Genomic DNA, 14791 nt, shown 5'->3' on the forward strand with positions numbered 1-14791 from the left:
AAACGCGTTTTACCCATTTTACGTGTCGGCGAATTGAAAAAGCGAACCGGTGGACGGAACTCGTTGCCGGTTTGAAATATAAAAACTAAGCCGAATAACTTGAATAAATTGAATATGAAGTAGCTCGATTGTTCGCGTAAGCTTGGGGGCGAAAAATCCTTCGAATGGTCTCTTGAACAGATTCGCGCAGATTGAACGTTTGGAGAACTTGCTTAATATAGTTTGAGCAATAGCTTAAATCACTTACAATTAGGGCTACTTGAAAAACAAGTGACCTGTAACGTATTGAGCTAATCAATTGGTTTAAGAGATCTTATAATAAGAAAATAAATCGCCAGAGAGTATTAAATATAGCCGTGGAATAATGAAATTTTATACGTCAAATTTCGTTGTAAAATTTCATCACGTCGTATTTTTGAGAAGCATAAAACGTATTTATAAGCCGATAAATTAATACGAACTCCTGGTAACTATATTTTATAATGAATTTACCGATACATTTTACAAATGAAGATCGACACGTATATATTTGATAAATACATATTTGCTAAATATTTTTCAAAAATATGATACAACCGAGCTATCGTCTGGTAGTCGAAAAAGTACACGCAAGCACGTGAAAATTATTTTAATTAAATGTACATGCGTCTGTTTAAAATGTTTCATTGTAACACGATTTAAATTTAATGTTTCAATTTCACGTGTGTGAAATAATTTTGAAATTGGAATTACAAGTTATATATGTACACACGCATACGTAAATTTCTCGTAATATACATATATCTTCGTGATAAAAAATTCACGTTAATTCGTCGGTTTTACCTTAGAATGGAAAAACTTCCTGCAACCGCTGCTTTTACACAACCTCGTTATAATCGTTGCTACTTATTCTTCGGAAGAAATTACAAAGAACGATAAACGAAGAACGTATGAACGAGAAATATGAAAGTAACGAGGTGGCTGCATTCGTCGTGTCGCGCGCATCGTTTAACTTATGCGGAATCCATTTGTCCATTTTCTTTACGTTTGCTATGTGGGTCGAGAGACGAATAATGGTAGACCGACTTAGTTTCATTTAAAGCGTACTACCCTTCCTTCGTTGTTCCCTGGGAATTATTTTCGATTACTCCTTTTGAAACATCGTCGTCTGTTTCAACGTTTCTCTCTTGCCACCTATTCTCTTCAAAATCATCCGTCGAAGATCTTGCTTCTTTTATTACCATTTTTCCTCACGTATTATATTTACCAATTTTCACTAGTCCCTCAGGGCAGATATTTAGGAAGATTTTTACAAAGATGGATCCACCAGGAGTACGTTTTTATCTCTTTCGATCAGAAAAGTGTGCACGAAAAATAATCTGAAATTTTGAAGTCGCGAAAGGTGCGATAGATCGATAGCTTCTTCTTTCGACGACGAACCCGAAGATTTTCATGAAAGAGACACAACGCGGGTGGATGATTTTTGCGAGTCGAACTGGTCGCTGGTTTACTTTGGCGGGCAGAACTTACACGAAGCAACCTAACAGACGTATGATTGCAGCTTTGTCACAACGGTGCATAGTACAACCGCAAAATGCTTTTTTTTCTTGTATAACTTACTGGAGATACTCGTAGACAATTTCCATAGCAAGCGTGATATTTTCGTTTTACTGTATGCGTCATATACAGAGTAGCTAGAAAGAATATCGACACGCCACTGTACATACATATTCATGGCAGCATTTACATGCTAATTAATTAGCTCCGAGTGTATCAACTTTTGTATCGTTAAACGATGCTTTCGTACGACTATAGAGAATGTTTGACATGAAAACGAAGCGTAGAACCTGGTTCCTAAATTCTTAGAAGATCAAATTACGCGTCGATATCTTTTCTAGTCGTCGTACGATACAAAACACAGCGCGTTTTAAACTCGTTGAAAAGTGTCGAAATTTCATGTCCGCTCTTTCATGTCTTACGTTAATCGTTATCGTTTAAGCGTCTAATTAATTCACTTCGACTATCTAAAATTTTGTATCGCCAAATAGCGCTTTCGCACGAAATTTACAAGAGATCGTTGCGATAGAAACGAAGCGTGTAAACCGCATAAAGAAAACGGTTCGTTGGAAGATAAAACTAGCTGTCGCTTAATACGTTAGCCATCGTGTAATAATAGCAGGGACCAGCGAACGTGTCGAACTCGTTGAAAAATTTCTGCTACGAACCAATCTCATTCTCTCTATGTACGTCTTCTCTTCGTTCGTACTCTTCTTCTGCGTAATTGCCGCAAGCGGTAACCGTAATCGGCACGAATATTCCTTTACCGGTGATCCAGTTAATCTGCGTTCTACAAACGGCCAGAGTCGGCGTAAGTAAAATGACCTGCACGTTGATAAATAAACTCTTAAGCGTTAATAACCGTTGCGTCGGCCGTGACTCGATCCTAGGCATCAGCATGCAATCCGGATCGACCGCTAGGACACCCGTAGAGCGAAACCATCTACTCTTATTACCGCTGCGAGGAGAATGCAAAGCGAGATGGTGACGTACACCTCGATGTAATTCGCGACAACATTTACGACGCATAACGCGCCAGCCACACCTCGCCATTGCATCGTGCCTTCGGCTCTGTCCAAGTACATATACGTACATACGCGTAAGAATCGAGTATGCTGCAACACGAACGTGAATTGGTTCTGGAACTCGGTTTTCGTGTCCAATTGCCGGTCACGAAAATTGTCGTAAATATAGGTGTTTCAATCTTTTTTCCATCTTTCGGATACCGCTGTCGACGTTCTAGCGAATGTTTACGAGTTTCCAGTTGTGAAGTAAAATATCAAAACTGGTCAGCAACGATATGTCGTTATTCTATTGTTCTGTTCGAATTATTTATATTACGCGATATCAAGTATTGACAAATTATATTACGCAGGAAAGTATCGTGTCGAAAAATTGGTAGTTTGGATATTTTAATTTCAGTTTGTCAAATTTGACGCGTGAAAGACAAGCGTGAAACGGTATTCTTGCGTTTACGCTGTTCCTCGCTTTCATACGTTAAATTTGACAGATTCAAGTTGAAAATATTCACCACGCGGGAGTGTGTTATGGGGGGAAAAGAAAATCAACGCTTTTTCGATATTGAAAATATACAATGGATTTTAAGGAGCTGGAGATATCGCTTTGATAGCGCGGAGAATAGAAGATATTAGAAAATAAAATTGCATCCATCCGATGAGTCCCTTGAAACGCGACGTTATTCGTTCAAGACGTTTCTCCGTAAAACCGACAGGTAACGAGTTATTTCAGCTGATGCTTCTTATCGAATCATCTATCGCACTCATCTATCGTAAGAATCGCACCGTGATGGTATTGAATCATTAAATCATTAAGTACAAACACGTATATCCTTTCAGCTAGAAAATAACATGAAAATCGAAACACCAACGAACATACACTCGTCGTTGTTTTTTTCCTATCATCTTCGTGCAATAGCACGAACACTGTGCATGTGTTTACAAAAATCGGACAGAAGATAGGAAATTCAATTTTTATTATTATTTTGTCGTCGTTGGCAACGACGGTGCATGAAAGTTTAGTTATTAGAACCGTGTACTTGGATGCACGAGAATATCGAAGGGAATGGGAGTCTATTAAAATTTGCGTCATTACGAAATTCAATCGAAAGGATAGCGTCTCTTTGCGTACAAACTTTTCCGGCTCCTTTATGTAAATTACGAGTTTTGATGGTCCAAGAGAGAAAGAGAGAGAGAGAGAGAGAGAGATTGGAAGTAAGCAGACGCAGTGCCGTTTCCAGTTTGAATTCTGAAACGTCTGATTTCCTCGCGTGCTCTCCTTAGACTTACTTAACGTTCTTCGCGTTCATTTTTTTGCAAGCTCTTCAGCCTGCTGCGCTCTCCGCCACGTCGTTCGTTTCATTCGCAGAAACTTTTTCGAAAGCAAGATAAATACCTGGGATAATAACAACGGCTAAACTATGTATACGCTTTCGTTATTCCTGGTTTTTCCACTTAAAATTGAGAAGCACGAGGGAAGATGCAACGAGATGATTTAAAGCTCGTCTCGCATGATTTTCTACTGAATTACTTTTGACCTATATACAGTGGCGGCTCTATATTTACGTACGCTACTTAATTTAGGATATTTTAATTTATGCTTTCAGATAAGAGATTTTCCTTCCGCTAAATTTTAGACGTAATCTTTAGACCTGATATATATGCGATAAATATTCATGTAGTTCCTTTGCGTCAAGCTGCACGGCTTATGAAATCCTTAATTAAGTAACGCACGTAAGTATATTGGCGCCAGTATATCTTCCAGATCTCGCGTTTGTATTCGCGTTTGTATTCGCGTTTGTATTCGCGTTTCCTTGGGTCACGTATATAGAATTCCGTTTCTCAGAGCAATTCCACTTGTTAATTGAAGTAACGTCAAAGCATTACGTATTATCTATGAATTTCGTTTATAGAAATACATTTGTTTATTCATCTCTAGGGATATAAGTATTTATGGGCTCGTTATTATTTATAAATTTATTAAATGTAATATTCGATAATTTTTTAACAATTTCATGGTTCCGTAATTTTCCTGTTACATACTATAGTTTCTTACTTTTTCATAGTTGTATCATCTCACAGTACACAGGCAGAGGTATACGACGGGCATGTTTATTTTCTAAATTTATAGAAATTATGATTACTACACGAATGGCAGGAATCATAAGAAAAATGTATACCGTGTAAAAACTGTGAGAAAATGATAAAAATCTTGCGTAAAGTTTCCGGTTAATACGGGTGAAATTATTGGACGAAAATTCGGCGTATAAATTAGACAACAAGGAAACTAGCAGCGTACAATTTCTTTTATCGTTCAATATGGATAATTCCGACATTTTATTTTTTAGCTACGTATATCGTTGCCCCAAATCACGATCCTACTGGGTCGAAGAGGTAGATATATTCTAGCAACGAGATTCGTGAAAATGTGTTAACTTGTTCGAAAAGTTTCTCTCGTTTTGTAAGGAAATAACGAATGCGCGACATTTTTTGTTTAATATTATTTTATTGAATTTTTATTCCTATTATTACGATCACACACAATTCAATTATAAAACGAAAGAAACATCTGGGACAACATAATAACATCGAAATACATCTATAATTATATAAATAAAAAACTATAAAATTATACAAATAAAAAAATATAAATAAAAAACATCTATATTTCGACGATAGTTTTTTGCTACGGCGCGTACAGTACAATAAAATGTAAAGGTCAGATCGATTCCGCGAATTCCTGTTGTTAGGTAACTTAGCTGCCACTCACGTAAAACTGGCTGCCAAGAATGTAGTTTTCGGAGATATATGTCCGTTAAGGTATTTAACAGCATAAGAATAATTATACTAACGCTTATTCTCTGAAGCAAACGTATCGAACGTTTCGTTTAATTAAATTACAGACTAAAAGTATTCGTAAAAATTCTGTCTAAAATTGTGTGTAAAAAGTAAGAAATCCACAACGTTTGCACGATCGTTGATTAAGTAACGCTAAAGTTGTACGTTCTTACGTCATCAGTAATAACATACAGTGCAAAGAGGTTTGGTCAAATCGCTTATAAGTATAATTCAAGGAATGAATTCTGGATAGAAAGAACTGTTATAGAGGCTATACTGTACTTTCGGTATTTTACGTATCTCTGCATCTTTAATTAAATTCCTCATAAGTACATAAAAATCCGGCGCACGATTGTTACCTCAAAGTTAATCAAAAGATCAAACAATTACTCGATCAAAGTCAATATATATTTAACGAAAATTATACTCGTTGCGAACTTCAACCGCCCCAAAACGTTTACGAACACCGTCCTGAGGGCTCGACTTGAGATATTCTCCCCGGGAGAGTCGTATCGAACGTGTTTCGTCCGACAATTTCACTCGCGTACATTTATCCTGGTTGGATGCCTATTTCGAATGGATATTCGGCGCTCACGCGATCAGAACGTCGCGTTTCCGCTCGCATGTCGGGAAAACCTGGCACTCCGTTGACTAATAAGTCTAGAGACGTTCAAAGACGGCTTTTAACGATTCGGCCGCCGACTTGCGGCACGTGATCCTATGTCCGGTAGTAGAATCGTTCACGCGAACGTATTTACTTGCCGACTATCCGGCAGTGCGTACGCTTGTTCAACGTAATTGAAAACGTTCTCATCGATCGCAGTGATGAACGTGTTCGAGGCATATGTGTCATATAGCGAGGTGCGTGATCGAACGTGAGTTAATGGATTTATGATACAACAGGAGGGTATAGCGTGTGCGTTAACAGGTGACGTAGTGGCTGCTGTGATACAACGTGGTTTTAACCCTCGAGGAAGCGTAACGTATCGCTGCGAGGCGATCGAAGTTAGAGGTGGAGGTTGAGAATATTTTTATATCTGCGCAAATTTATATTGTCGCCAAGATAACTGAAAGGAGACTTAGACAAAAGTTTATCGAACCTACTACGTAATATGTACGTTGGTTTGCGGGTGAGTAGCACGCGTTTTGCCTCGGCTGAGCGTAGATCGCGTATTTCTAGCGCATCTTCTCAGTGCAGAGCGTCGCTTGCGGCTGCACAGAGTGGAGAGACTCAACGCTGAGTTGTATCGGTATTAGCCAGATATTAGTACATATCGCGTATATATAGCGCATATTGTTGTAGAATACGTTATGTTGAGAATTGTGCATCTTAATTGCCGAAATAAAAGTAAAGGAACACCAAGCTTACACTTAGAATTCGTATTAAAATAGTTTTAGATTTATTTAATTAACGATTTCCAGGATCTTCGTCGATATACATTTGCACGCGTCTCAGCACTCTCTTCGTCTCACCATCTTTCATAGCACACTGCCAACGGAACAGTTGCATTCATCTGGTTTTCGAGATGCTGCGCACACACATACTTGCATACACTCATATTCACAAACGTGTGTCACCACTACGCGGCTGATCTAGTCTAGCACGCAAAATTATACATATAATTACACATAGTATACGCAGAGATGGAAAGAAGGAGGTGCGATCGATTAATTCTGACTTCACAGGCTCAACACATTGTAAAGATGAACACGCGTGTCGAGCATTGGGTGCAAGTGTCACACATGCGGCGGTACAGTTGCGTGATAGCGAGTAATTGATAGACAACGCTACCTTCTCTGTGTCTATGCCAGTCTATTTTGCACCACCCTCGGTTAACCAGTTAACTGCGGAATCTGGTTTTAAAAATGTCTCACGGGGTTGGGTCATGGAGCGTGTAAATGAATACAAGCGACGACGAGTATACACGTGAAACGCAGTTGGTCGATCAATGTGATATAATTGTACGACGTAAGCGTAAATCCTGAATTCCGTTACACTGTCACAATTTTTTACGAGTACCTTGTAAGTATTAGAGTTCACACAGACCAATTGCATTATTCCAATCCGCGTTTTCTCGATATTTACGCGTCCCCATCGCTTTTCCACCTACTCGTATCGTCAGAAATCCTCAAATGCGTTGCCTCGGATCCAGTGTAAGAAGTTGCTCTGATGAAATCCAAAAACAGTTAAATCGTTCGTGTTCGCTCGTGCAGGGACTCGCACGTGACACCTAAACTCTGTAAATCTCTGTAAGCACTTGTTGCTCGATAGCAAGGAAATAAAATGAATCTCGACGACGGCCGAAGAATCGCAGAGACGCGACAATAACGAGAATCAATCGCGAATCTTAACTCTCATTCGCGCCAAGTCTAAAGCTCGTGGCTCTTCCTAACAGTCACGTGGCTGGCTCGTCGGTACAATGCTACTATTATACGCTGCTACTCTGGGACCCTTATATCCTCGCTCAATAGCCCATTAATACGTCATTAACCGAGGTGAGATGACTAAATCAACGATACAAGGTCCGCAGAGGCGATTACGGCCGGGATCTAATTCCCCTTCGTTGTTCGCTTGTTTGGATCGAGGCGAAGTTCTGCCTTTCGACGATGGTCGCCCATTATATCGGCGAAAGGCTGGACGAATTGCTCGAGAGCCCGTTTAAACGGTTTAGGGATTAGGTAGGCCGGAAGTGGCGTGATTGCACGCTGAGTTGGAGACGCTTATTGTTTGCACTGTATAGGAGTATTTTTAGGAGATTCGACGAGCGACTGCTCCAAGATTGGTACTTGGAAAGGGTGGTTCTTTGTCGATGGGGTGAGGGTATTTTAAGGAGATTGCTTGGTTATTGGACTCTGGATGGTTTATCGAATTCCGCGCACGGATAGACGGCTCGCTTGTATCGATTTACGTTGCACGCTATGGCGGTCGATCGTTAGCGGAGGTGGAATGCAAAATTTGCTTGACGCAAATATTTGAATTTTTGAATAAGAATATATTTAGAACTCGAGAAAGTCGGAACGAGTAGCATAAATGCAGGGCGAAAAATAAATCGCTGGGAAACCATCGAATTTGTAACTTGTTCTAATTCGTATTTATTTTATTTCTTATTAACTTTGTAGGGTTAATCTCGGATCGTGAGAACGAATCTTGAAAATTGGAACTAATCTTGGATCGACAAGTCTCGTATCCTCTGTTTGAGAAATCACCTAGGAACAAATTGCTTTTCCTATGTTTCTAGGTACTCGTCGTAGTTGATGATACAAATTTAAGGATCTTCGGCTTCGATGGACGAAAAATAGGGCAGCGTGATAAACGTTAAACGAAGGACTAAAGAGATTGAATTGAAATTACTCGTTGTAAGAATTCATTCAATTTCCTAAGAGGTTTTTACGGGAACATGAAATGTTTTTAGAAGAATGTTCTTCGAAAAGTGTTCTGCGAATTACGCGGGGATGATATTACCAAGAAGCAATCCGTATTAATGAGTTTGATCAAGGAAATATTTGGTTTCCGATGATCGACGTAATTAATCGTTTCTCGCATCGCGCAAATTTTACTTCTCATTAAGGAAAATAATATTTGCCACGCATAAATCGAATCGATAAATTTTAATGGTACGAAGAGGAGAGTTGGCTGATTTCTTTTTTCTTTTAATAAAACCTCACTTTTGCAAGATTTAAAGCGGGGATGAAACTCGGCGACTATATCAATAGCTTTAGCAAACTTTAAAGATTAACCGAGTTGTTTAAACGTCGATATTTTATCGAGAACTGCGCAGTTCGAAGATTTAAATATTTGTTCTCGCAGGCATCGATAATTTTAGAATAATATCTATTATGAGTGAGAAACAAAGAATACGATTATTATCACACGTATTCGCTTTTTCTTTTTCAACAGAAACTAAATTTCCCAAAGATTGATCCGATTCTTTCATCTTGTACCTTTTCTTCGTACACTGTATTATTAATTCGACGACCAAAGAGTTAGAAATTGAATTCAATTACTTTCAAAGATTTTAATAATTAGTCATTAGCCATAAACTTCGTATAAGATAAATATAAAATAATTAGTCATAAACTTTATTCAGGTAAGTTACGTTACAAGGTCTTACACTCGAGCGACGTAGACGTAGAGTCTTGTGCCTGACTGTACTTGCGTAACGCGATCCTGAAATTGTCCGAGGTCGATAGAAAAAGTTTTATGAATGAAATACGCGAAAATGTCCGCGGGGTCGCTATAAATTCTTGGCTACCGTACAGTTTTACGCCAGTTGAATTTACCCATGTTTTCTGCATTGCAGGCGGTGTCGGAGAGGCTCGAGTTGGCACCCGCTGGAGGAAGATCAGAGCCGCAAGTGAGTACCACTTGAAAATGTACGCTTCCTTTTCCTTACGAATGTCATCAAGGCCGCGTGCCACTCAGCGATTTTGCATCGCGACGAAATCCCCACCGTCGCACACACGAGATGTCTGAAATCTCTTCCATTCCAATACGCGTCCCTTCCATTCATCCCATTTTCGCCAGTCTTCAACGTTACGTAACTCGCGAAATCCAGTCCGCTGCCTGACGAAATATTCGATTTTCTAGCCACGCGCGATTCCCTTCAAGTTAAAATCGTCCTAAGGTCCGCGTGCACGAAAGAGATAAAGAAGGGAATAGAAATACGAGATACGAGATGTATTTTAGCTTTTGAAAATAGCGATAAGCGAGGCAATTGACCAGTCGGCTGTTGCGAAGTTGTTTGAAAAGCGTGTACTTAAAATTCGTAGGGAAAAGTAAGCGACGACGAGTATACTCGTCAGACGGAGAAACGACTTTTAAGAAATTTTATTATTGCAATTTGCTGCGATTACTGAACTGCGATTTACGCAGGAAATTGTGGCTACCTTTTACGCGTGACGAGTATACTCGTCAGACGGAGAAACGACTTTTAAGAAATTTTATTATTGCAATTTGCTGCGATTACTGAACTGCGATTTACACAGGAAATTGTGGCTACCTTTTACGCGTGACGAGTATAGTCGTCGTAACACGAAATATTGTCGTTTCTTCGTGGCCAGTATACTCGTCGAGAACAGCTCACTGGTCAGAGGAATAACTTTAACGCTGTAACGATTTTTCGCGTTTTGTAAATTCCTAAGGGGACTTGTCCACCCCAGAGTGAAACTTATCGCCGAAAGTAGCCGGTTGTAGCGTCAAAGAATTTTCAGACGAGTAGAAAAAGGTGACGACGAGTGTTTATGCGAACGCTATGCATTCAGGTTGCTACGTTATGCGAGGCCGGAGAGGTGTACCTGGCGCAGCACATGGGCGAACAGGGACGTTGGGTCTCATCCGCCGACAAGAAGAGCTGCATGACGGATAAGCTAGAGATTCTCGCATATTGCAAGAAGGTAAGTTCGTGGAACGTTGTTCGTCTCTGTCGACGTTTACATTCAGCCTGATAAATGATTCGATTTATACTCGTGATTTTCAACCTTTCCAGTAGACTCGAGCAGCTAGAGCTAACGTTAAGACCGTGGATGAGATCGTTCGAAATGTTTGAAGTTTCTGCAAGATAATTACATTAGAAGAACAACGCTCGTTTTCTTATAAATTACTCGTAAACTTTTGAACAACTTTTTACTTTATATGTAATGATTTTTCTTCTATAAGATTACGGAATATCGTGTATTAAATTTGCTTAATACCTTAGATAGAAGATAATTAAATTAGATGAACAACGCTCGTTTTATTATAAATTACTCGTCAATATTTCAAGAACTTCTTGTTTCTTACATAATCATCTTTCTGAAAGGTTACGAAAGATGATATATTAAATTTACTTGATACTATAGGTAGAAGATAATTAAATTACAAGAGCAACATTCGTTCTATTATAAATTATTCGTCTAATTCTGAAGAACTTCTTACTTCATACGTAATCATTCTCATAGAAGATCACGGAAGATCATATATTGAATTTGTTCGATATTGGCAGAGTGCTCGGCCAAATTTGCCAGGGAATTGTTTCCGTAGTTTTGGAGTAAATAGGTCATCAATTTCGACCCCTTCCCATGAAGATAGAACTCGATTGTGGGTTTGCTAAAATTAATATGTAGAATAGTTTAATATATCAGAAGTTAACCCTGCTTCTCGAGTAGTTGGAAATTACGTAATATGAATTATTGTTTAAAGTATATCAAGCACGTTCTTCGAATGTCCGAAGCTGTTTAAATAATTCGGCGAGAATGTTTTCAAACTTTCGCGAGCAATCCAACTACATACTTCCGTACAATCCACACTCGAGTTACGTGGTTTTGTCCGAATATTTAATACTTTGTATCGTCTGTATAAAATTTCTTCTATTATATATATACAGGGTGGTTGGTAACTGGTGGTACAAGCGGAAAGGGGGTGATTCTACGCGAAAAAAGAAGTCGAAAATATAGTATAAACATTTTTCGTTCGAGGCTTTGTTTTCGAGAAAATCGACTTTGAATTTTGGCTCGGTACGCGTGCACTTTATCGCGTCTCGTTATAAGGGATCTCACTGTAGATCGTCGTCTCGATGGAAAAATTAAAAAAAAATTTTTATTCTATATTTTCGACTTCTTTTTTCGCGTAGAACCACCCTGTATATAAAATATGTAATCTATGATCGAACGAAATTTACGATCTTAATTTAGATTACAAATTTCGCGCAATTAGAATTTCCAATCTTTAAATTAATATTAGTGGTTGTCCCAAAAGCGTCTTTCTTTTACAGACACGTCTTCTGCAACAATGCAATTCTTACACAAACATGAAACCCAATATTGTTGTGATCTTTATCGTAATAGAACTAAATGGTTATAGTCGCATATAATTCAGTAAAATAATATAAAAGAAAAAATATTGTGCATCTATTATTTCCTTATAAAGAAGCTTTCGCCACAACCTGATACAAACTTAAAATATATCGCCTCCAGTTAATTACCTAAAGATAATTTGAAATTGTCATAGAAACTTCCTCTGATTTCCAAACAGTTAAATTAAATTCAGTAGGACTCGTTTATTGAAACGATTCGGACGTTTGTATCCTATCATCCACTTCCAATCTACGAAGGGATGCGCGAATTTATTCGTTGTGTGCGTACCGGTTGTTAATTTACGGAAACGAGCGCACTGCAGTTTCGATATCCGCGAGGCAACCACCTCTCTCTCTGCTGTCGTCGACGCACGGCCGTGTTATCGAGTGAAAGGCACGATAATTTCGCCTGTCGTATAATTTCGTCGATCGAAACGGAACTTACGCTAGTAGTAAATGCACTTACGCTAATTATAATGAAAAGTTGAAAGAAAAAAGAAAAAAGATATATAAACAGGGCTCGGAATAAAAATTCTCAAATGGCTACTAGTAGGTCGTAGGTGAACCACGATTATCTGGGTCAAACTGCAGGGATGTTACGTGCCAACGATTATCCGTAATTTATTCATATTTATTAATTTATGATGTACAGAGAGTTGCAAGGTTTAACAGCCAAACTTTGTTCGTATATCCTGTGGGTATAATCGGGCAAAAATTGTTCAACGATATAACAACTTACGAGAGTTTTAGAATATTTTTAAGGGTTTGCCGCGAATTATCATGTGCGTTGTACGAAGCATTTTGAAAATTTATTAATCACAGGCTGTGATTAACTTCACGTGATCGTATAGGTGAAGTTGAAATAAATTTGTAAGAAAGATATAGATACACGTGTACAGAAGCTAGAAAATATTTAGCGCAAGTATATGTTTCATAGAGACGACAAGAGTACCTGAACAATCAATCGTTCGTTCGATGGGACCATTTTTACGTTTATTGTACGTCCCTCGTGGCGATTCGCTCTACATATTAATTCTCTGCCTATTTTTCTGCTAAATATCTTGTAACTTGCATATACATTTTCAGATTGGTTTCGAGTTTTATCAATGCAACTATGACGAATGCGATCGTTGTAGCTCTAACGAAATATGGAATTATTTTGGATAGAAAGTTACATAGCATAATCGGTATTTGTATTTCTAGGCTTATCCGAAGAGAGACATCACCAATATCGTGGAATCGTCTCATTACGTGAGGGTTAACGGCTGGTGCAAGCCAGGCAGAACTAAATGCAAATTGTCACGTTGGGTCAAGCCGTACAGATGTCTCGGTACGTATTAGCATCAGAATTGCTCTCTGATAAGTGATCTGGATGGACAGTGTTTCAGTTTTCATTTAACTTTAGCAGCTCGTTTCGCTTTAACGGAGTCGACGTGGCTTTCTAAGTCAATAAAGAATGGAATTTTGACGTAAAGGTGGAATTTGAATATGCAGATGTATGTACGCGAAGCGATTTCTGGTGCAACGTTGAATCTAAAATATGGAACAAAGCATTCTCTCTCTTTCTTTTTTTTTTTTTATTCGAAGCATTGCCTCTGAGAGAGTCTGATTGCGACGAACGACATAAAAGATTACAATTTCGATTAGCACGATATTTTATTTATCTGATCCTACCGTGTATTCTGTAAGTTATGAAGGCTCTATCAGTGGCATTGACGAAGACGCAGAATAGAAATTGAATATCCTAGATTTTAAGAAACTCGACTCTGATCTAAGCTGAATGATCATCTACCGTGTAACTTAACGGTACCAATTAAGAAAAGGTCGCGTTTATAATTCCTATTTCTACGCGTTAGCTTAAACGTCTGTCGAGAGCAGTCGTTAACGCGTTGAAGCGAAAGCGAGAAATTAGTACGTTAGCTTGCCAATTTCAATGGGAAAAAGTGTACACGGACGATTAGTAAACACGTGCTTTTACTATTTGTGTTTGGTAAAAGCGTAGATAAAAAGCTGAATATTTAAATGGCAGCCAGAAACGCGATGAGAAGATCTCCGTTGAAAATGTAAAATTACCTGCTGCTGCTGACTAAAAATGTATTCAAAGATACGTTCGACGATTTAGTGTGCCAACGTATGATATTACTTTTTACTCTTGACACTTGTATATTTTTTTGCAACAGAAAAATTGTGCAATGAAAAACATTTGCATGTCCCAATAACCATTTTGGAACACCGCTGATATTACCTTTATGCATATCTCAAGCAAATTTAAAGAAAGCTCCTGTTTTCTCCACCTCTGCTCTTTTTTCCAAAGTTATTGCATTCCATGTGAAATTTATGAATTCGAATTTAAATATGTATGAAGCGTATCTGTGCTGAAGTTTACCTGCGTACGTTTATTAGCTATAGCGAAAACATGGTTTGTTGCTCTATTCTCGCGTCAACTGAACGTGTATTCTCGTTAATAAATATGATTAGCCGACTATATGTATATCGCCTTTGCTTTGCGACGTGGCATTCATAAGGAAGTGAAAAGAAATAGGTTAAATAGATCCGGATGAAATAAAGCGT

The 14791-nt window shown here is 38.5% G+C and overlaps 1 protein-coding gene across 4 annotated transcripts in view; it reads left to right on the forward strand.

Annotated features, from left to right (window-relative positions):
* The window catches only part of LOC117234576 (amyloid-beta-like protein), a 45857-nt gene that overhangs the window by 17278 nt on the left and 13788 nt on the right, over window positions 1-14791 (forward strand). For all 4 annotated transcript variants that reach the window (XM_033495947.1, XM_033495949.1, XM_033495948.1 and 1 more), the window contains 3 exons: window positions 9692-9745; window positions 10653-10784; window positions 13424-13550. In XM_033495947.1, coding sequence (XP_033351838.1) covers window positions 9692-9745; window positions 10653-10784; window positions 13424-13550 — 313 coding nt within the window. The remainder of the gene's footprint in view (window positions 1-9691; window positions 9746-10652; window positions 10785-13423; window positions 13551-14791) is intronic.

The sequence above is a fragment of the Bombus vosnesenskii genome, unplaced genomic scaffold (genome assembly GCF_011952255.1).
Source record: "Bombus vosnesenskii isolate JDL3184/JDL3185 unplaced genomic scaffold, Bvos_JDL3184-5_v1.1 scf7180000013305, whole genome shotgun sequence".
NCBI lineage: Eukaryota > Metazoa > Arthropoda > Insecta > Hymenoptera > Apidae > Bombus > Bombus vosnesenskii.